This window comes from Panthera tigris, chromosome B1 (assembly GCF_018350195.1).
Source record: "Panthera tigris isolate Pti1 chromosome B1, P.tigris_Pti1_mat1.1, whole genome shotgun sequence".
Lineage (NCBI taxonomy): Eukaryota > Metazoa > Chordata > Mammalia > Carnivora > Felidae > Panthera > Panthera tigris.
In genome coordinates, this window is record NC_056663.1 from 122,706,294 (window position 1) to 122,730,785 (window position 24,492).

A 24,492-nucleotide genomic window follows, 5' to 3' on the forward strand; every position below is an offset into this window, starting at 1 on the left:
AATGACCTCTTTGACCTGGGCCACAGCAACTTCTTACTTGACATGTCTCCAGAGGGAAGGGAAACAAAAGCAAAAATGAACTATTGGGACCTCATTAAGATAAAAAGCTTCTGCACAGTGAAGGAAACTATCAGCAAAACTAAAAGACAACTGATGGAATGGGAGAAGATATTTGCAAATGACATATCTGATAAAGGGTTAGTATCTAGAATCTATAAAGAACTTATCAAACTCAACACCCAAAAAGCAAATAATCCAGTGAAGAAATGGGCAAAAGACATGAATAGACACTTTTCCAAAGAAGACATCCAGATGGCTAACAGACACATGAAAAACTGCTCAACATCACTCATCATCAGGGAAATACAAATCAAACCCACAATGAGATACCACCTCACACCTGTCAGAATGGTTAACATTAACAACTCAGGCAACAACAGATGTTGGTGAGGATGAGGAGAAAGAGGATCTCTTTTGCACTGCTTGTGGGAATGCAAACTGGTGCAGCCACTCTAGAAAACAGTATGGAGGGTCTTCAAAAAATTAAAAATATGGGAATGCAAGCTGGTGCAGCCACTCTGGAAAACAGTGTGGACGTTAATCAAAAAACTAAAAATAGAACTACCCTACAACCCAGCAATTGCATTACTAGGTATTTATCCAAGGGATACAGGTGTGCTGTTTTGAAGGGACACATGCACCACAATGTTTATAGCGGTGCTATAGACAATAGCCAAAGTATGGAAAGAGCCCAAATTTCCATCCATGGATTAATGGATAAAGAAGATGTATATATATACAATGGAGTATTACTCAGCAATCAAAAAGAACGAAATCTTGCCATTTGCAACTATGTGGATGGAACTGGAGGGTATTATGCTAAGTGAACTTAGTCAGAGAAAGACAAATATCATATGACTTCACTCATATGAGGACTTTAAGACACAGAACAGATGAACATAAGGGAAAGGAGGCAAAAATAATATAAAAACAGGGAGGGGACAAAAACATGAGAGACTCATAAATATGGAGAACAAACTGAGGGTTACTGGAGGGGTTGTGGGAAGGGGGTGGGCTAAATGGGTAAGGGGCACTAAGGAATCTACTCCTGAAATCACTGTTGTACTTTATGCTAATTTGGATATAAATTAAAAAAAAAATTAAAAATAGAATTACCCTATGAACCAGCAATTACACTACTAGGTATTTATCTAAAGGATACAGGAGTGCTGATTTGAAGGAGCACATGCACCCCCATGTTTATAGCAGCACTACTGACAAAAGCCAAAGTATGGAAAGAGCCCAAATGTCCATCAACTGATGAATGGATAAAGAAGACGTGGTATATATATATACATATACATATATATGTATATGTATATGTATATATATATACACACATACAATGAAATATTACTCGGCAATCAAAAAGAATAAAATATTGCCAATTGCAACAATGTGGATGGAACTACAGTGTATTATGCTAAACAAAGTAAGTCAGTCAGAGAAAGACAAATCATATTATTTCACTCATATGTGGAATTTAAGATACAAAACAGATGAACATAAGGCAAGGGAAAAATCATATAAAAACAGAGAGGGAGACAAACCATAAGAGACTCTTAAATACAGAGAAAAAACTGAGGGTTGCTGGGTAGGTGGAAGGGCTAAAGGGTGAGGGGCATTAAGGAGGACAGAAGTTGGGATGAGCACTGGGTGTTATATGTAAGTGATGAATCACTAAATTCTATTCCTGAAATTATTATTATATGTTAACTAACTTGGGTATAAATTAAAAAAAAAAAGAAAAAATGTGCTATCTAAATGTTGTAATTAAAAAGTGATGTTCTCTAGAGTTTACCATTCATAGTAAGAAATGAAGGAAGGGCATTTCCAGGCAGGGATAAAGTCCTGAATAGAAGCACAGAGATGAAAAGGGCAAGGTTTGTTGAATATGTAACTTGTATGAATGGGGGATACTGGAAGATAGAGAAATTGAAAGTAGACTGGCTTGTCTGAAACACCCAATGCCAAGCTTACGTCATAGCAATAGGAGAGTTTTGAGCATGAGAGTGACATTCTCAAAATTGTATTTAGGAAGATTAATCTAACTATATGTGTGGGATCAATTGCAACAGAGAGATTAGAAAAGGATTCCAGTTGAAATGTTAGAATACAACAAATAAGTAAGAGGGCCTATCAACAAAATAACAGTGAGAATTCAGTGAGGGGTGGATTTCAGAAAGATCACAGAGATGAAAACAGTACAACTGGCACTTGTTTGGATGTGGGAGCACAAAGAGAAGTAGTCTAAGAAGTAGTTTAAGGCTTATATACGGGAAGATACTGCTCTTCTGAACAGAAAAGAGATTAGGAGGATGATCTGGCATTCCAGAGAAAAAAATGAGTTAAGATTTGAGAATATTTGAAGTGATGGTGGATCACTTATATTTAAATGTTGAGCAGGCACCTGAAACGCATGAATCTCAAAGAGGATACATAGTTTGAGAATGGAGCATTACCAAGGGAAAAAGAAAAGGATGGAAGAGAAAGAAAGAGGAGAGAAAAACAAAAATTAGAGGAGACAGTAGGTGCTCTTATAATAAAGTATAATGAGAACCTGGAAGATAGGGTACCATGGACATCAAAGGAGGGGAAAGTTCCCCAAGAGGGTGATTGTGGAAAAAACTGAGGCGTTTCTCTTTACATTGACTCCTTTCTCCTGAGAAATACAACCTGGTACCCAGAAACAGGCTACATTTCCCTGTCTCTTTTATATCTACATGTGCCTGTTGACATAGTTTGGGCCAGTGAAATGTAAGCACATATTTTCTGCGTTTCTTCTAGGAGGCCTCCTTGAAAGGGAGGGATGTATACTTTTATTTTTTCTTCCTGCTGCGTATAATGGTTGGAACTCCAGCAAATAATTTTTAGACCATGAGCTCATGTCAGACTGGGAGGCACACATCAAGATATGGAACAGCATAATAGAGCATCCTGGTTCCCTGCCATGAAGAAGCCACTATATCACTCCTGAAAAACTATCTCTGGACTTTCCTTTTTCAGATTAATAAATAAACATACAGCCAATCTCAAATAAGAATTGAGAAAAAAATTATTGCGTGTGATAGTAGAGCACAGTTGGGGACATTTCCCTCATAATGGCTATGAAAACAGGTCTAGAGTCAAACTGACTGGCTTTAAATCTAGCTCTGTTATCCATTAACTATGTGATATTGGGTGAAAAATGTAATGGTTGTCACCATATTAACAGATATTAATAGAACCTACCTCAAGAGTTATATGAGAAATTATTTAGATTGTTTATATAAGGTTCTTCACACAGTGCAAGCACATAGTAGGTGCTCAATAAATGTAAGTGAAAAAAATCAGGTGATCACTGATAACGTGCTGTAATTTTTAAACATATTTCATGAAATGTTGTAATTTCAGAATCATATTAAGTCTGCAGTTTAGGGGCACCTGGGTGGCTCAGCTGGTTGAGTGGCTGACTTTGGCTCAGGTCATGATCTCGATGTTCATGAATTCAGCCCCACATTGGACTCACTGCTGTCAGCCTGTCAAGGCAGAGCCCACTTCTGGATCCTCTGTCCCCCTCTTTCTCTGGCCCTCCCCCGCTTGTGCTCTCTCCCCCCGTGCCTCCCCCCAAAGTCTGTAGTTTAGAGAAACACATTTATATTAAACAAAATAATGAACATAAAATATACTTTGTAAGCTTCAGCTTATTATATAAATAAAAATTTTTACCATTTTAACCTGAACGCATACCATTTTACAGCGTGACCTCTCATAACACTGACAAATACATTCAGTTGTATAATACATGCTAAGTGATTTATTATCATCATTTGAATTTTATTTTTACAAAAAGCAAAACAATGAAAAACTAAGTCATAATGGGTTTAAGAAATCAGTTTCAACTCAGCTTGATAATATTTATAAGGTATTTAAGACTATTTAAGGCAGAATTCCCACACCTCATGCAATACTCCAGATGTGACCTGTTATCTACTTAATCCTCAAAATGTTATAAGGAAAAATTGGTGACTATGAAGTTCTTCATTGCAGTTAACATATTTGATAAAGAATCAACTTTATTTAATAAAGCTTCATCTTAAAGTTTATTCTAGTGGTGGCCAATGTGGAGGAATGAAAAGTCTCCAGATTTTGTAGTCAAGTAAATCTTAGTTCAAATATAGGTTCCATTTCTCATGAACACCACAGAAATAGTTGTATAGGGTAGTAAATTAGCATTAAAAGTATTTTTGCAGGAATTGAGAAATGCTGAGCCAAATTCTTTATTTTGAACTTATATGCAATTATAATTCTGCGTTAATATATTTCTTTTTTTCTGTAGCATATTCATTCTAAACTGTTCAGGAAATATTTACCACAATGAGAGATAATGAAAAATATTTACTGTTCTCAATTAAAGATGATTTTTCTTTTTTTAAAAAGTTTAAAAAAATATTTACTTATTCTTGAGAGAGAGAGAGAGAGAGAGAGCGAGCTCATGAGCAGGGGATGGATGGGCAGAGACAGAGGGAGAGAATCCCAAGGAGGCTCTGCCTGTCAGCACAGAGTCTGATGCGGTGTTGGAACTCACAAACTGTCAGATCTTGACCTGAGCCAAAATCAAGAGTTGGACGTTTAACCTACTTAGCCACCCAGGCTCTAAAAAGATCTTCCAGTTCTGAAATATGGTGTATCATTTTTGTTATTGAACCATAAGAGGGAAATAATGGCTGGGAAAGGTTGAGAGAACAGCCACAGTGATCAAGGAAATACAGGAAGGATTTTCACACTAAAAAGTTTTTAAAGAAAGACTATGTTAAGAATGTAGATTCTGAGAGACTCCAAGTATTACAAAATTATAAAGAGTGTAGAGGTTGTACCTGCATTTAGATACAGAGGTGTGTTATTTTATAGGATCTGGCCACAAGACCCAGTAACATTAGAGTCGTGCCATTGATCAGCTATCCTTCTATGAGGTCCTTGAGGAACTAACGTATAGTGAGGAGGCAGGAAAGATAGAAAAACACTGTATTCTTAGCTGGTACAAAGGCCTTAAGGTCACAAACTCTCCTTTAGAGATCTGTGAATGAGCTAGGATAGATTCTATGAAGAACTCCTTTTGTCTAAATTAGGTTAGACTCAACTGGCCAAAAATCAAATTAGACAGAAAGCAGATAAACCCTGCTTTATCACTTCCATTCCCAATCTCAAACCCAAATCAGTCCAAGGAAAGAGTAAGCTAGGCGATGGTAGACATGAACAGCCAGAAAGAGGTTGCCAGTCTGCACCATGTCTATGCAAAAACGGCCTAAAATTGAATTTGCTTTCTGGGTTTAGATTCTTGTTTGGGTCAAGGGAAAATGATGTCCTTAAGGAATGTCCACCAATAGAAGGCTAATGTAAAAGCACTATTGGATTATCCTCCAAAGCATATAGGTTTTTCTCTTTTTACCTCTGTGACTTTTTTCTTCATACTATATCATAAAATCTAACAGTAAGTGTATTCTAGATCTCAGTGGGTATCTGTGGAACCTTGGGAAAATAAGGTTTAAATAACTTTAAAAAAACTATGAGGGAGTCTGTAAGCATGCAAGGAGAAAACTGAAGTCAGTGAGAAAGGATCACTGATCAGTATCTAGCTTCTTACTAGAGAGAGGTGGTTTCCAAAGACCTGCAATATTTTCTTTTTCTGATTTTATACATCTCATCACCTCATATTATGGCTAATACACATCCCTACTCCATTCCATACAGAATCCCAGAGGCTGAACTTTCCTGCATCTTTGTATCCCCAGAGTCCAGCAGAGTACTGAACCTATAGTACATGCCAGTATGTTTTTTTTTAAGTAAATAATTATTCAGCTAGCTGAGTAGGGGAAAAAAAAAGAGGTATTACAGATACATCCTTGGGAAGCATCTATCCTTTTATGGAGAGCATTCTGATCTTTCTGGAACAACTGTCATACTAAATGACCCACTGAATTGAACATCAGATCGTGCTCTACAGAATCTAAATACTGTAAAAATTTGTAGTAGGTACAAATTAAAGTTCTGTGTCTCATTTGGGGGCAAGGCGTAGTCAAGGCAGGACTTATTTCAACCTTTAAGGGTGATTAGAATCTGGAAAGGATTCTTGCTGGGAAAAACGAAAAACAAAAAGCAAAAAACAAACCAAAAAACCCCCAAACCCAGCCTGAGACACCTTATAAGGTGGATTCTGACATAGATTTCTTAACACATCTGCAGAAGCCAGGTTCTTTCTGCCTAAGCTTAAGCGACTCATTGGTTCAGAGAGGGTGGACTGTTTTCTCAAGCCTTTGCTTTACAAATAAGAGTAAGGAGTCAATGTTGCCCTTGCCTGGCATGTGACAACAAAAGCAGCTTTCAGTTACCTGAACTTTGCATTGCTTCGGTTGGTGAGCTTTTCGTTTCCTCCCTGGGTTCCAACCGTTTCTTTTCACCACCACTTCCTGAGTATCTCTTCATTGTTTGGATTATCTGTGTGGTAAACTCAGAGGTGTTTTCCCTCTGCGGGTGCGAATGTATTTGGAATGGGAGTGGGGGCTGAGCGTGCAGAACCCAGGCTCTGCTTCGAGAGAATGGTTTTTTCTTTCATAGTTTTTGGTAGTCTTTTCCCAGACGCCCTAACTGGTTTACAGCGGAAAGGGATCATGGTCAAGTGAGCTCTAACCTAGTCTAACGTGTTTTCCAGAGTTTTCCCGACAAGCCCAGAACCTGAAACACTTGGCGCCTCAAAAGGAGATCCAAGGTTCGCCCAACCCTCCGGCTGAGTAGGCGGTGAGCTCCGACGGGAAGGATTGTGGGAGGTGGGGCTCGCGTCTCAGTACGCATGCTTGGAGAGTTCGGCCGCGGAGTTGGAGGAGCACTTCAACCTCTCTCTCCCAAAGACTTCCGGGGCGGAGAGAAGGCCGGAAGCACACCGAGTGGCGCGTACTTAATCTCCTTTCTTGGCGGAGCGCTTCACCTCTCGCCTGGTGAACTGATAGATGTTTGTGTGGGATAGCTTATCTCTGGTCGCACTCCACGGGGCTAGAATTTGGCCTGGGGGAAATCTGACCCCAATGAGCAGGTGGGAGATAGCTCCCTACGGCAGCTCGTCCATTTACTCAAGCTCTACTGTTCCCTCTACAGACTGTCGTAACCTTCCTTTTACTGCACACCTTCTCTAGTCGCCTTGTTTTTATCCCTTTTCAGAGGCAGTTCCTCCCGCCCCGCCCCTCCCTCCTGTAATTATGTATGATCGGGCTCCCCGCTTGCTCAGATTGTCTGAAGGTGGCAGCACTGAGGAGCATGTGGGTCCTGGGTCCTACCAGATACCTTTCCTGAAGCGGCAGGCAACAGGTAAGAGGTAGGGAAAGGCAAGCATTCTGTGACAGGCACCTCACTTTCGGCCTGCCCTGCTTCTGTGTGCCTGTTAAACATAATGGTGTCACTTCATAAGTATAACAAAACATGAACTAGGCAGAGAAAATACTCTCCTTATTTTATAGGCGGTAACTGCTAAAATCATTTGTCTTATTTCACAAAGTCAGTAATCGTATGGCTAGGACATATGATGGTACAATGGTTGTCTCCATCAAACTTTAAATTGTACACGTTAGATCTGGGATTTTGATTTCCTGACTCTTGATGACTATGTGAGTCTAAATTCTGTGTTTCTTACTGCCTACTGTTTCTTTTCCTTGTAGTCCTGTCTGCCTGACACACATTTGCTACCATTAAGCAGAGATACTTTATTTACTAAGATTTCACTTTTATATTTCTATTTAGCAATATGATTTAAAGTCACCTTTACACCCATCGTGGGGCTGGAATTCAGGACCCTGAGATCAAGAGTTGCATGCTCTTCCAACTGAGCCAGCCAGGAGCCCCCATAACAAGTATTTCTAATTTGCTTTCTGCTTTTTTCTAATCTGATGATTTTGTGGAGTTTACTACCATTCAAGCTGTAGTTTTTCCCTTGTTAATCTGCATTTTCTCTGTTGTTGCACTATATATTTTTAAACGAATCCATTACTCTATATGACCGATCAGATTAGGATATTAGGTTGATTTAGGTTTCTTTGGGTGGAGTGCAGGTTTCTCATTTGTCCTTGCTTTAATTTTGAATTTTACTACTTTTCAGCATCTGATACTGTATCAGTCTTCTTGGAGCCTATGTCTGTATTTAATACAGTGGAGTTATTCTAAGCATTAACTCCCTAGCAATATATTAGCTACCAACCACCACCCAAAACACTTATACCTGTGATGCTTTTCAATCCTTATTTTGACACTTTCTTTAAACAGTGCCTGATTCATGGTTAGGACCTAATAAACATTTGTTACACACGGAATCAGGGAATCATTCCCCTTCCCCCCCCCCCCCCCCCCCCCCCTTGGCAACCAATCCTCCATTGCCCTCTTTAAAGGTTTTTATTTTTCTCAATGCTTTTAAATGTTTATATGGTGTATTTTCCATCCTTTGCTGGTTGCTTTTCTCATGTATACTTTCTCATTCAGATCCGTAGCTTGAACTATCCATATTCTGATTCTGAAGACTTGCAGAAGAAAGTCTTTAGAGATATAGGTGATTTATATCTCTAAGATGAACGTTCTGATCTCAGGGCTTTCTTACTGCTGTTAATTTTTTGGACATCTTTATATGGGTGGTCTGTGACATCTGAAGCTCCACATATCTGAGTTCATCATTTTCCCCACCGTTACTAGCGTCTTTGAAAAATTACCTGTCAATCAGTCATAAACTTTAAACTTTGAAATTATTCTAGACTTCTTCTCTGACTGATCATACCCATTGCTCATTAAGGTCTATTGATTCTGTCTTCTTATTGTCTCTCAAGTTAGTCTCCTTTCTTCATTTGACTGCCCTTGACTTTGTTCAGGCCTCATTATTTCTATTTTGAATTAAACCAATAAAATATTGCTGTTTTTTGCTTTATTTCAGTCTCCAACTTTTCTCTTATGGCTAAAGTGATCTTTCTAAGATATAATTATGTTATTTGATAAAAAAAAAGTTCTTTTAACACTAAGGTTAAAATCTGATGTACTTAACGTAGTGCATAAGATTCTTCATGGTCTCATCCCTGACCTGGCCTCCCACATTATCTCTCCAGGCCCCCACACCCAACACTTGACCTGTATACATATCAGCAGGTCCAACTTTGCATTTTCTATAAATTCATGCTTACTCAGCTGCATGCTTTTGCAGCTGCTGATACCTTTGCCCACTATGCTGTTTCTTCCTTTTTCATTTGACTGAGTCCTGCTTTTTCTTTCAGACTCAGGTGAAATGAAATTGTTCTCTGATTACGATTTCCAGGGCATTCTTTGACTCCTTAATGTCTCCTTCATAGCACTTTGATACTGTATCTTAATTATCTGTTAACTTATGTGGCTGCCACACTAAAATGTGAGCTTCTTGGGGGGCAGTAACCATGATCTTTACTGGTACCTCTCAGTTTTTAGCTCAATAGCATATCACATAAAGGCTTAATTAAAAAAAATAAACAATAATTCTTGGAATAAAGTTAGAAAAATGGTCTAATGAGCTACACATAGGAGAGTTAAAAACTCATTACATGACTTGTGTGAATTCTGCTTAGCAGTAAGTGTGGTGTTGCAACAAGGGTCTTCCTTTACTGTTTTGTAGAATTGTGCCTTTCTGACTTGTAAAATAAACTAAGAAATTCTATGCTTGGCAATTCCGAGCAGCTGCATCCTATTGAGCCCTGTTTTAGCAATACTCAGTGACCACATGCTGATAATCAATAGAAGGTACAGATATCATTTCTGTACTGGATAATTTCAAAGTAGCTATTATAGGGGCATCTGGGTGACTCAGTTGGTTAAGCATCTGACTCTTGATTTTGGCTCAGGTCATGATCTCACAGATGGGATTGAGCCCTGGGTTGGGCTCTGCACTGACAGCGTGGAGCCTGTTTGGGATTCTCTCTCTCTCTCTCTCTCTCTCTCTCTCTCTCTCTCTCTCTCTCTCCCCCCCTCCCTCTCCCTCTCCCTCTCCCTCTCCCTCTCCCTCTCCCTCTCCCTCTCCCTCTCCCTCTCCCTCTCCCTCTCCTTCTCCCTCTCCCTCTCCCTCCCCCCCTTAAAATAAATAAGTAAATGTTAAAAAAAAAAAAGGAGCTATTACCCCTTTCCAAGGTTTATTCTGCCTTACCTCTCTGGGGTAATGCACTGGACTATGCAGAAATATACACAGTTATTTCAATTAAGGGTCATGTAGATTTTATAGAATATTATGTAGGAAGATTAGATGTTGGGACTTTATATAACTTGTTACCTTGAATCATAGAAGAGTGGAAGATCTTAGAGTCTTAGATCTTCAAAAGAAAGATGCAAATACTCTTTATTCCTAACCTTTCTTTCTTCTCTTTAACCCTTCCTCTTACCATAGCCTGCTTGGTCAACACTCTTGTGTATTATCTTCACATTTTCCTCAGGAAATTCTTTTCACCCCAATCTGCAAACTTCATTGCCCCAGCTTTTGGCTATTGAATCAGAAAGACTCTTTCAACCCAGGCTTTACAGCCTAAAAGGGACAGGACTGAGTTGCTCTGATTTCATGAATAGGAGAGATAATGGATATTCCAATTCCAGATTAGTGAGAGCTATTCCTGATTTTCTCTCATTTCTCTAAGCAGGAAGCATATTTTGTCTCATCAAAGCAAATTTTCCTCAGAGACAACCACCCTAGTAAAATATGATAAAAACATAGTTCTTTTAGTAATGTGACTGCTCCTGGCATTATTGTGTTAAGGAGGATTTAACTGCTTTTTGAACCTGATTTATATAATAAGGGCACCATACATTAGCTGTGTATTAATTATCTATATTGGTTCTATATCAGTTATCTAAGCTGGGTAACACTGGCTCCCAGATTTCTTCTTTGATGGAGGAGTGGTTAGCTTTACTTGCCACAGAAGCATGAGCTGTTTATGGTTTTGTACTTATAACTATGTGCTTATGCCACCAATAATGAGTTATTAGCCAATTAGAATTTAGGGAGACCACCTCAGGAAATGCAATCTGTATTTAAGTTTAAATAAACAATAGGTATACATTTACTGGATATGTTGATGTTCCTGAAGATGAGTATGTTTCAAAGATCTAGTTATTGCTTGCTTGCTTATTTATTTATTCATTTATTTATTATTTTAGAGAGAGAGAGAGAGAGAGAGAGAACATAAGGAGAGGGATAGAGGGATGGATGGAGGAAGGGAGGGAGAGAGAGAGAGAGAGAGAAACAGAATTTTAAGCAGGCTGCATGCTCAGCATGGAACCCAAAGCTGGGCTTGATCCCACGACCCTGGGATCATAACCTGAGCTGAAATCGAGTCAGGAGTTACTGCTTTTGTGTGAAGAATGACCTTTTGGTTTTGTGGCTGTAGCTGTGGCTATAGAATTTGTCCTTTAATCACATGCTGCCCACCTTATTTCTCAGAACGTACTGACTTTTATTGCTTCATGCCAGTTTGATTTATATTCTGCTGTTGGTGCCTCAAACTCCGTATTTCCCAAACTGAACTTATTTCTTTCTTCTCAAATCTTTCCTTCTTCTATATTCCTAATTTCTTCTTTGTACCTGACAGTTTATCATTCATAATTGGCACTTCATATGCCAATATATCTATGTCACAAATCAAACCTGTTATCTCACACTCCATCAGCCCTAATTCCCCAGAATCTTCTATATTTTTATATCTTAATTATTGGCAACACTCTTTGTAGTGTAATTATTTATTTGTCTGGCTTTCCTACTTCTTGAGGCCAGGGATTTAATTTATTTGTTATTGTACCCTCACTGCCTCTCCCTGCACACAATAAAGTGTTCACTGTTGAATGAATGAGTAATGGTGTAGTTTAGAATATCACCTATTGAATTCTATATTTATTGATTAATATGCAGGGTGCTATGATAGGGAGACCAGCCGTCCTGATTTATATGGAAATGTCCTGGTTTTAGCACTAAAAGTCCTGTCTTATAAACGTTAAACATTAGGTATATGTAAACATTAGGTATATAGTTATGAATAAAACAGAAAAGTCCTTTGTTTCATGGAGCTAATTAGTATAAACATTTTAATTTTCTTGTGGTTTTACTTGAGCTCAATATTTCATACAAACTTTTAGCCTATTGATTAAAGATTCTATATAATTAATTGTGGAAAACTTCCATGAAGATTTTATGAGTACTGGCTTTCTTCAATATGTGGGGCTATTGTGTGTTTTTTCCCATTTTTATATGAATTTCAATATTTTGCAATTAATTTCACACTTGTTTAGGTAGATTCAGTTAGAATCTCTGCCATGGTGTTAGGACAGCTGCCTCAGAACTAGTCTGAACTTAGCTTTTGTTTTCATACCTATCTCACATTACCTTATGTTTGCATGGAGCTAAATTAAAAAAAAAAAAACTTGTGAGATTAAATACTTATGCAGAAAATTGCATAAAAAGTATGGCACAAAAAGTGAATACTCAAGAAACAACATTGCCAAACTTCCCTTTCAATGATATCTCTTTTCCTCTCCCCTACAGGTAAGCACTATTCTGATTTTTATGGCAATCACTTCCTTGCGTTTCTTACAGATTATTAAATCCTGTTGATGAAATGACCCCTTTGTCAGAAAGCAACGTCTCTCTGTAGTTTTCCTTGTTCTAAAATCTGCTCTGATGTTAATATAGTCCCTCCAGCTTCCTTTGATTCATGGATGTATGGTATATATTTTCCATTTTATTTTTAACTTTTTTATGTTTTTATGTTTTATGTTTTATGACTTCTTTATGTCTTTATGTTTTATGAGGGTTTTCTGTAGACAGCATGGAGTTAGGTCTTGCTTTTTTATCCAGCTGGCAATCTCTGCCTTTTAAATTGGGGTGTTTAGAACTTTTCTATTTAATTTAATTGTCAACATTGTTGTGTTTATATTTATTCTCTTGGTATTTGTTTTCTATTTATCTCATCTGCTCTTTGTTTCTCTTTTCTTTTTTCCCTACCTTCGTTGAATGAGTTTATTTTTTTTTAAATAATTTTGTTTTTATCTCCACTATTGCTTTACTAGCTACACTTCTTCTTCTTTTTAAACATTTATTTTTGAGAGAGAGAGAGAGAGAGCACAAGCAGAGGAGGGGCAGAGAGAGAGCGAGACACAGAATCCAAAGCAGGCTCCAGGCATTGAGGTGTCAGCACAGAGCCTGACACGGGGCTCGAACCCATGAAACTGAGATTATGACCTAAGCCAAAGTCGGATACTTAACCGACTGAGTCACCCAGGTGCCCCTACAAGCTACACTTCTTTATTTTGTGGCGGTTGCTCTGAGGCTTAAATATATATCTCTAACCTATCACAGTCTACCTTCAAATAATATTGTACCACTTCACATATAGTATATGAATCTTACAACAGTGTGCTTCCATTTCTCCCATCTCATCTTTTGTACCATTGTGGCCATATATTTTACTTCTATATATATGCTATGTCACAGTAACTTAAATTATTTTTGCTTTATTTATTTATTTATTTATTTATTTATTTTTTAATTTTTTCAGAGCTTTTATATTTTTTATTCATTTAGCGTTTAAAACACTACTATAGTTGAATATTAAAACAAAAACAATAGCAAGTAGTGAGCTATGATTATAGTCCTTCACTCGTTCACTACTGCATATAAAATGCCAGCAGTGTTATTCACTGGCCCCATTAAGAGGTCTGACACTGAACAGCTCCCCTAGGATGATGTTCATCATCCTCATATGTTTCTCCATTGTAATGGCACCATCTTTCCTGGTTTGGATCAAAGTCCACCAGTTCTACCTGGTCCATTTCATCAGTCTCTTCTACTTCCTTCTTCTCAGGTAGGAGTTTTTCCATCAAAGAGAGCTTATCAGGAGAGAGAAAGCCATTCTCAGGAAAGTTTACATTAAATTTGATGATTAAGCGACGCTTTTCATATGGTCTATGATAAATTGGCATGCCTTCATTCAGCACACACTTGATATCTCCATGCTTGACAATCTGACCTGGATGAGAGGTAATGACAATGGTTCTGTTGTCAAGTGTAGATATTGGCTTTTGAAAGCCGCACAGTGCTTCAACCAGCTGTATGTGCATACACATGAAAAGATCCTCTCCTCGCCTAGTAAAAACAGCATGGTCCTTCTGATCTAAAACAATGATAATATCTCCTGGTTCCAGTCCAGGTTCTTGGTCTCCTTCATCATGGAATGTTATCTTCTGGCCATCTTTCATGCCTTTGTCAATATGAACTTCTAGAATTTTCTTTTCTCAAACTATCTTCCTTCCATTGCAGCTTTTACATCTGTCTTTAGGACTGATCCGTTCCCAATGGCCCTGGCACTCCATGCACACAGACTGAATTTGCTGAACCATTCCAGGTCCTATCTGATGAATTCTTATTTGCATTCCAGTACCTGGGCAATTGGGACAACATTCTACCGCTCCTTTCTTACCACCTTGGCTTTCATATTTGTTGCAAATCACATTCTTTTGCAGAGCTAGTTTTCTTGTTGCACCATTATATAAATCTTCTAAGGTTACATAAGAGAGCTGATGCACAACATTTTTACCTCTCCTTTCTCTCTGCATCCTTCCTCCTCCTCCAAAAAACATATCAAAGATGTCCATGGGGGAGCCAAAACCACCACCTGCTCCATGTTCTTTAGTTGCCTGTTCTCCTCCTTTGTCATATAATTCCCTTCTCTTCGCATCAGAGCGCACTTCATAAGCTTGAGAAATCTGTTTAAACTTCTCTCTTTCATGTGGCTTCTTGTCAGGGTTGTACTTTAAAGCCAATTTCCTGTAAGCCTTTTTTGATTCTTCCTGGGTGGCATTGAGTTTGACCCCCAAAAAATCATAGTAAGTAGTTTCTTTTACCTTTTTCTACATCCGGTGAGGGGGCCGAGGCTGGTGTGGGGGAGCGGGAAGGAACGTGTTGCTGGGCACAGCTGGGCAGCCGCCGCTTCTCCGCTTTTCAGTGAGCGTTCTGGAAAGTTCCAAATTATTTTTGCTTTAAATGGTTATTTTTAGGGGCACCTTGGTGGCTCGATGGGTTGAGCATCTGACTTTGGCTTAGGTCATGATCTCACATTCTTGGGTTTGAGCCCCCCCATCAGGGTCTGTGCTGACAGCTGGGATTCTGTGTCTCCCTTTCTCTCTGCCCCTCCTCTGCTCACATTCTCTCTCCAAAAATAAAATAAAACATTAAATTTTTTATTTTTAAAGAGATTAAGAATTGAGAAGAAATGTTGAGAAGAAAATTTGTTGTTAATCCTATGAATGTACTTTTCATTTCAGAAGTTTGATTTGGGTCTTGTTATATCTTCTCTCTTTATCATGTTCATCTTTCTTCTATCTTGTTGAACATATGAAGAATATTTATAATAGATACTTTAATGTTCTTGTGTGTTAATTCCATCTTCTCACGTATAGATCTGTTTCTTTTCAGTGATTTTCCTCCTGTTTATGGGACGTGTTTTTCTGCCTTTTGGAAGAACATTTTCTGGTGTGTGCACTGTTCATGTTTTTATAATCTGTGGCTTGGTTTGTGTGTGCTTATGTGTGTGTTTTGAAGGAAATTTGTATCTTGTTCTCTTTCATGGTTTGCTGCTTTTCTTTAGTGATATAACAAATAATTCTTGATTTCAGTTGCATTTTAATAAATGTGTGCTTTAAAATAAACACATTATTTCTTGTTTTAAAAATATTTTTCCTTAATCAAGATTAACAAGATTTTAAGCTACACTAATTAATACCATGTATTCTCACAGTATTGTACATCTTCCTTTAGTGTTTAAGATTCACACAAATATGAGTCCTCACTTTCATTCTTTTATTACCTGTTGAAGATAGTTGCTCTATTCTCTTCCATCACTTCTTTAATGTGTGTTGCTTACACTATACTCATTTTCCATTTCTTAAAATTTTTTTATAAATCTTTCAGCAGACTACGTGTGTCTACTAAATTTATTAAGTTTGTCTAATTTTATGATTACTTGTTCCAATGAAATTTGTATCTTAGATTTGTAAATCTTTATTTGAGGTCAGGTAATCAAGAAATATTTACCAAGTACCAACTATGTACCAAAGTAAAGAGACATTATTAATTACTTGCTGTAAACTCACTTTAAATTATTTCGATCTAAGCTGTCTCTGCAACTTTATATATGCTATTTTCTACAAATAGTAGGTGCTATTCCAGAATATGAAACACTGGTCTTCTGTGGATAAAAACATTTTATTAGCTAAGCATAACTGACATTTTCACCTCAACCAGATGTACCTAAAAGAAAAAGGACTTTTGTTTTTTATTTCTTTAAGTATTTTTTTCTGTTGTTTAGGAATTCCAGTTCTGTAGGTTCTTTTATTTAATATATATTAATAAACACTCTGCTGTTACACCAGATTTTTTAAAAAATGCAACAACTTCTGAGGGCACCCATTGGTTCTGAAAATGTAGTCTCAACAACTGAAGTTACTAAATGATTTTATATATTTTGGATGCTTTTTCTGTGAAGTCACTGGGACCCTATCTTATCTGCCAGTGATATGATTTTACTTTTATAGGTGGCTATGCACCATTCCTTTCTTTGGCTGCCAGAGACAGTACTTTTCCTTTTGCTTCTAACACTGAGAAAGCTGTTCCAGGTCCAGGACACTATAATGTTTCAGAAGCACAGGTAAATTTGTAATAGTTATAATTGTCTGAGTTAATAAGAATCATGCTTTCTTCCTTTAATAGACTAATATGTCATTTATCATATTTTATTTTTCCTTCATATCATCTTCTTTCTCCTTTTAATCTATATTTTGTTATTAGAATAAGAGAAAATAAATGTGTTTAATATTGATTGCCTGGTTGGGTGTTCTCCATTATTCTATATATTCTATAAGACATAAAACATTGTTATATGCTTCATGGTTCTTGAGACTCTTCAATGGGAGAATAAGACTATTGAATGAATTATGGTATGTGAAAGTTGTGTAAATGATCAAGATCTGTAGAAGGAGGGTGGCAGTAGAGTGAAAGAATTAGTTTTTGTGTCATACTCTTAAGCTATAGTATTGCCATTGTCTCATCTTGCACCTATACAGTCTCAAGAGTCTATGACCAGAATATTTTTGATGACCCATTCATGTTCAGAAGCCATGGATGTAACTCCAATATCTTCATAATCATGAATATCATCTTTTACCCTTTTCACATACATTTTGCATTCATACATAATGACTCCTTGTTGAGCCCAGCAGATCTTTAGCTCCTCTGTTGGAGGCCCAGGTGCAGTCATTGATGCCTTAATTGTTGAATTAGACTTCCTAAATTAATAATAGCAACTATTCTATCAGGATTTTTTTGTTGGAAGCAATAAAATAGATTTCTAAGACAGATACTGGATTTACAATAATATTTATAGGAAGAGTATTTGGGTGGCTTATGGACCTGAAGGATGAATTGAACAGTGAGGTCTGAAGGAGGGACAGGACTAAGACGATCCCAGGTATGTCAGAAGTAAGAACTGCAATAGGGAACTGCCATTAGATAACTTAATTCTAGAACTCCGTCTGTTTTTTATGTGTGACTCCACTCAGTGTTAAAATTCCCAGTAGGGAGAACCTGATTGGTCCAATGGTTCCTGGGATAGAGGATCCTGTGTTTGGAACCTCCTTTAAAACCACAAAGTATAGGGAAGATTTCTATCTGCTGGACAGATAGAAAACAATAGATTTACATTACATTTTACCCCTTGACCGTCCAGTTCTCTTCGTTCTAATGTGCACCACACATACACACAATTCTTTCCATACATATAATTTTAAAAATGAAATTATTTTATGTATAATTTTCTTTTTTTTTTTTTTTAATTTTTTTTTTCAACGTTTTTAATTTATTTTTGGGACAGAGAGAGACAGAGCATGAACGGGGGAGGGGCAGAGAGAGAGGGAGACACAGAATCGGAAACAGGCTCCAGGCTCCGAGCCATCAGCCCAGAGCCCGACGCGGGGCTCGAACTCACGGACCGCGAGATGGTGACCTGGCTGAAGTCGGACGCTTAACCGACTGCGCCACCCAGGCGCCCCTATGTATAATTTTCAAGTATAACTTCTCTGAAGGAGCCAAACTAGTGTCTAGCTATTGCATTCAGAGATGGTATTACAGTGTGACTATTGAATGGATCTCTATATTAAGGCCATTTTTTTTTTTTTTTTTTTTTTTTTTTTTTTTTAACACGTTTATTTATTTTTGAGACAGAGAGAGACAGAGCATGAACGGGGGAAGGTCACAGAGAGAGGGAGACACAGAATCGGAAACAGGCTCCAGGCTCCGAGCCATCAGCCCAGAGCCTGACGCGGGGCTCAAACTCACGGACCGCGAGATCGTGACCTGGCTGAAGTCGGACGCTTAACCGACTGCGCCACCCAGGCGCCCCATTAAGGCCATTTTTACTCTTGTTTTTTCATATTCCTTTTCCATTATTCTGCAACCTATAGATTAGATGATAAGTAAATATAACATGAGATACTATAAAGAAGTGGTTAGTAGTGTGAACTCTGGAATTAGACTGCCTACATTTGTTTTTCATTTTGTTTTTTTTGAAAAAAAATTAATGTTTATTCATTTTAGAGAGAAAGAAACAGAGAGACAGAGCACGATAGGGGGAAGGGCAGATAGAGAGGGAGACACAGAATCTGAAGCAGGCTCCGGGCTCTCAGCTGTCAGCACAGAGCTGCTGCAGGGCTCGAACTGACAAACCACGAGATCATGACCTGAGCTGATGTGAGACGCTTAACCAATAAGCCGCCCAGGTGCCCCTAGACTACCTATGTTTGAAATCTGTCTCTGCCACTTACTAACTGTAAGACTTAATCTTCACTACTTAATCTCTGGGCTTTAGTGTCCTCATCTGTTTAACAGAGATACTAAATTTGTAGGATTTTTCTAAGAATTAAATGTTAGTAAGCATTTAAAAATAGTGCTTGATTATAGGTAGCATTCAATAAATTTTATCCATTATTAGTGCTGCCATTTTACAACAGAAGAGGGAAAGAGAGAGGGGGAAAATGAAAACAAAGTGATGTGGGAAGCAAGGAAATGCAAATGGGATCTGTTAGTTTCTGTAACTGATCATGAAGCTGTAGGTGGCTTAAGATTTTTCCATTACTCATTCTGTGTTCCCTGTCTCTTTAACAGGGACTTTATCTGGTGGAGTTTTTAGCTTGATGTGGTGACTACAGTCTTTAGTTCTAGTCTGTGCTCTGTTCACAGGCTTCCTTCTCAAATCTTTAAATAAACTTGCTCTTAGCATTTTCACTGGGCATTATAGTTCGAGGAAGCTCTGCAAAGTGTGTCTCTGTGTTCTTCCCACCACAGTGCTGTGGCCCCCTCATTAGTCCTGTTTTTCAGTCCTGGCCAGTGTTAATCACCTCAGCCAATACACTGACTTCCTTATTTTGTTTTCTGCTTTCTAGCATAAGGAAGCTGGAATGGCCAGGCATGGTCTCAACTTCCAATTCAGTGGGACATTTATGGCTCTTTCCTGGTTTCTTAAAACTTCTAGAATACTAATGCCTAGAGGACAAAAAGCAAAAAAATAGTAGTGGGTCATTACAGTTAATTGGAAATGTCACTCCCATTTCCTCTCCATGGCCTATGGCCAGTGTATTATGGGTTTGTACTATGGGTTTGCTAGTTCTACCAGTAGTGCTTTATAAAGACTGTAACTCCACTCTTCGAAGAGGGGAATGGAATAAAATATACAATAGATAGATTTCAAACTTGTTAAATATGACAAATATGAGGGTGTTGGGATATTTTATTAATACTGATTTTAGTGAATTCCACATGTAAAATAATGCAAAATGCAATTTAGATCAGACTTTATTTTATTCCAATTTATTTCTTGGATTTCAAGAATAAGGAATTAGAAAATGTAATTTTTTTAATGTAATAGTTGACCTAAAAAAAAAAAAGTTCTAGTATTCTCTATTTTTGTTCTTAAAACTATAAACAAATGCCAAGAGAAGATTGATTTCCTTCATTTAAAAGATGACTATGACTTATTTACTCAATTGTTGAATTTTTTTTTTTTTGGTAGTTTTAGGCTAAATTCCTACAGAACTTTTAGAACTTCAAGAAATGTGAATTTATCACAGTTTAAAACATAAAGTTCATTATTTAAAAATTTTTTTTTTAACGTTTATTTATTTTTGAGACAGAGAGAGACAGAGCATGAACGGGGGAGGGTCAGAGAGAGCGGGAGACACAGAATCGGAAGCAGGCTCCAGGCTCTGAGCCATCAGCCCAGAGCCCGATGCGGGGCTCGAACTCACGGACTGCGAGATCGTGACCTGAGCCGAAGTCGGCCGCTTAACCGACTGAGCCACCTAGGCGCCCCTAAAGTTCATTATTTTAAATGACTGAATTAGGAAATACGTTTGTGATGTGGCATAGTTAGCATACTAATTCTGTAAATAATTAATATACTGAATAATAATTAAAGGGATAATCTTATTAGAGATTAATGCAAGTGATTAATAATTTATTTTAATACTTTTATTTTGGAAGCATAGGTTGAAATGTTGCTTTCTATTAGCAATTACTTAGTAAATATTATTTGGAGACTTCAAATGAAATTTAATTTAATTTAATTTATTTTATTTTATTAGCCTATTAAGTTGTATACCTTATTCTGTTCAGATCCTGTTTCCTAGAATGAATCCCACTCCAAAGGGTCATTTCAGATTTCACTTATGTTTTCCTGGTTCTAATTCTGTTCTAGTTTGTGACCTGTCTCTGCATGGCAGATACCATCTTGTTTCTTGCTATGTAAGGTTGGTTCTAGATGTGGAGATCTCTTCTGTGGATGTAGATAAATAGTTATATTTCATATTTCTTGCTACCTAGGCCTAGTAATAGATGTCCAAATTGTTTTACTTAAAAAAAATTTTTTTTAAATGTTTATTCATTTTTGAGAGACAGAGAGAGACAGAGTGTGAGGGGGGAGGGGCAAAGAGAGAGAGAGAGACACACGTAGAATCCGAAGCAGGCTGCAGGTTCTGAGCTGTCAGCACAGAGCCCGATGCGGGGCTTGAACCCACGAATTGTGAGACCATGACCTGAGGCGAAGTCAGATGCTTAACCGACTGAGTCTCCCAGGCCCCCCTGTTTTACTTTTGATCTGAGAAATACATCTCACTAGAGCTGAATGATAGGATATTGTATGTGATACAGTGCATGGTCTCACCTTTCAAATGAGACTCTGCCTCCTTTATTGTTGGGAGGTTGGTGGCAATATAGTAATTCATCAAGTAACCATAGCATATAGACAAAAGCACAGTACCCAAGAAGTAGTAAGGCTATTTTTCTCACAGATTTTCATATAAAATATATAGTTACCTCATAATATAATTTTTGCGTTATTTATCTGACATGTAGTTCCTTTTATAAACTCTTGTAAAGTCAGTAGAATTGGTAATTATGAAATATGAATAATTGGAAAAAAATTCTTGGTTAATTTCTACCAGTTAAAAAATCAGATTAATTTTACTGTCTTCTGTTGAAGTTCAATATAAATTCAAACTGCAGTGTGAAATGTAAGATCATAGAGACTATAGTAATGGCTTTCAAATAATTAAGTTTTGAGGAGATGTTCTCCTTTCACATGATTTTACTTTTTATCTAACTTGTTAATGTTTTTGCAAAATCATTACGTTTCATTATAGGTCCAAGCTCTTTTCAACATAGGGATTATGATCTCATTAAAACAGTTATTAAGTAGTGAATTGGTGACCTAAAAATATAATTTTGATTCATTTTTTTAACATAAGATGTCTTTTGTGTATTTCTTTTTTTTTTTAATTTTTTAAGTGTTTACTTATTTTTGAGAGAGACAGACACACACACACACACACACACACACACACACACACACACAGGGTGAGCAAGGGAGGTGTAGAAGAGAGGGAGACACAGAATCTGAAGCAGGCTCCAGGCTCTGAGCTGTCAGCACAGAGCCCGACACGGGGGTGGAACTCACAAACCGGGAGCTCATGATCTGAGCCGAAGTTGGAGGCTTAACTGACTGAGCCACCCAGGTGCCCCTCTTTTGTGTATTTCTTAAAAGCTCAGGGGTGTTTGGGTAGCTCAGTTGGTTAAGCATCTGACTTCAGCTCAAGTCATGATCTAGGGGTAGGTGAGTTCGAGCCCCGCATGGGGCTCTGTGCTGACAGCTCAGAACCTGGAGCCTGCTTCTGACTCTATGTCTTCCTCTCTATCTGCCTCTCCCCCACTCATCCTCTCTCTCATTCTTAAAAATGAAAAAATGTTAAAAAAACTGAAAGCAGCTGAATAAGATGCAAACTAGAGATAGACTCAATTAATAGTGATTATGAACAACTGACATATACCATGAGTATGTATTGGTAAATGAATAACTTAAAAAAATCTGATTAATCAAATGCCACTATTACTATGAACCATTTTTAAATGATTACACTATGACTGTTAATTGAAACTAATATGATGGAATTTTATCTGAATTCACTGACTATTACCGAGTTGATAATTTTCTGATTCCAGAGAATCCAGACATGTGGCATGGAGAGCTGTGGGAGATTCCTCCCTGTACCTATTCTGCAAAAAACAATGTGTAAAACTAATTTGAGATAAAACCAAGCTGTTAAAAAACACAAAAAACAATCAATCAAACAAAAACCCATGCTGTTGCCAGTAAGCCTACATAAACGTCCCTAGATGTAGCCAAAAAATAATTCACGAAAATAATTAATCCTAAACAAGCTTGGAAGGTTTGATTTTTCCCTGCAGTGTGAATACCAGTTTAAAAAAATTTTTTTTTAAATGTTTATTTATTTTTGAGACAATGCAAGAGACAGAATGCAAGCAGCAGAGGGGCAGACAGAGGGAGACACAGAATCCGAAGCGGGGTCCAGGCTCTGAGCTGTCAGCCCAGAGCCCAACACAGGGCTCGAACTCATGAACCATGAGATCATGACCTGAGCCGAAATCTGACGCTTAACCGACTGAGCCACTCAGGTGCCCCTGATTACCAGTTTTTTTAAGCTCATTTCAGAGGTGCATATTCTCCAGAGGCCTGTTAGTACATACTCTTTATTCCTGCTGTACAACTTTGAAGATTCCTTTGTCTTGATTCCTGTTATAAAACTGAGTTTTGTATTCTCTTAGAGTGTCCTAAGTACAGTAAATTTTAGTTTGAGGTCAGAATTAAAACTATAATTGTCATCCTCTCTTGTTATTCCCTTTTACTAGAACTATGTCTTTAGTTAAGAGGCTTAACTTTCTCAGGTTGGGTTTTAAAACTGTTTGTTCATATTAATATGTAAAATTTACCAAATAGGTATTAATTATAAAATGTTTTTTAAAATTATTTCATATTTTTCTCTCTAATTTAGTATAATATAAAAGGAGGCCATAGTCTACAAAACCGGGAGGAGCGTTTTAAGAAGTTTGTTTCAGATAGTCCAGGACCAGCAAGCTATGATCAGTTTTATCATGGAGCATCAGATATCATGAATAGAAAAGCACTACAGGTTAAAGAGCATCTTCAATCAGTATGTTCTGTTTTAAATTATGCTTCTGATATTTCTTTTAGTTAAAATAGAAAAGATTTAATGTTTTATATAGTAAGTGGAGTAAAAAATTTGTGTAGGAGACTAGCGGGTGATATGTTTGAAAAGGTACATTGGTGTTCTGTAATAATTTTTACACCAAAGTCCTACCCCTTTAAAATAAATAATCTAGAAGATTTTGGTCATGGTTTATTTAGAGTGGTTGTCTTTCCTCTTTCTCTAACTCCTTCACATAGCTCATATTAATTAAATTTTAATCAGCTTTGTTTAGGGGAACATATTTTAAGGCTAACTATTCAGTTGAATAATGTCAGTGCAATGACAATGATGTTAAGGTTTATATTTATTTATTTATTAAAATTTTTTAACATTTACTTATTTTTGAGAGACAGAGACAGAGCATGAGCAGAGGAGGGGCAGAGAGAGAGGGAGACACAGAAGCCAAAGCAGGCTCCAGGTTCTGAGCTGTCAGCACAGCGCCTAACACGGGGCTTGAACTCACCAACTATGAGATCATGACCTGAGCAGAAGTCGGACGCTTAACTGACTGAGCCACCCAGGCGCCCCTTTAAGTATATTTAAATATCAGCTATTTTGTGTGGGGGAACAAAGTAAATGTTCATTTACTTATGTAAGGATTTATCATACATTTTTTTGTTTTTTTTTGTCTTTTTAAGAAGGAAGTACTTGTCTTATTAGACATTAATCTTTTGCATTTTCTTTGTGACACTGTGTGATATTTTCTTTTGAAAAGTAGTAAGTCATTTTTTTCAGACTTATGAATGCTTTTTAACTGAC

The 24,492-nt window shown here is 37.4% G+C and overlaps 1 protein-coding gene, 1 long non-coding RNA gene and 1 pseudogene across 2 annotated transcripts in view; 1 reads left to right on the forward strand and 2 right to left on the reverse strand.

Moving 5' to 3' along the window:
- LOC122237706 overlaps window positions 1–6,840 on the reverse strand; it is a 30,330-nt gene extending 23,490 nt beyond the window's left edge. The window contains exons 1-2 of the long non-coding RNA XR_006216316.1: window positions 6,728–6,840; window positions 6,429–6,534 (exon numbers count right to left, since the gene is read on the reverse strand). This is a non-coding gene — a long non-coding RNA (uncharacterized LOC122237706). The remainder of the gene's footprint in view (window positions 1–6,428; window positions 6,535–6,727) is intronic.
- A 119-nt stretch (window positions 6,841–6,959) lies between these two features.
- Window positions 6,960–24,492, forward strand: part of STPG2 (sperm tail PG-rich repeat containing 2) — a 614,041-nt gene continuing 596,508 nt past the window's right edge. The window contains 4 exon segments of the mRNA XM_042984154.1: window positions 6,960–7,126; window positions 7,252–7,398; window positions 16,657–16,769; window positions 23,518–23,646. Of these exon segments, the coding sequence (XP_042840088.1) occupies window positions 7,290–7,398; window positions 16,657–16,769; window positions 23,518–23,646 (351 nt within the window). The 5' untranslated portion in view covers window positions 6,960–7,126; window positions 7,252–7,289.
- Window positions 13,774–14,496, reverse strand: LOC102948537 (annotated as a pseudogene).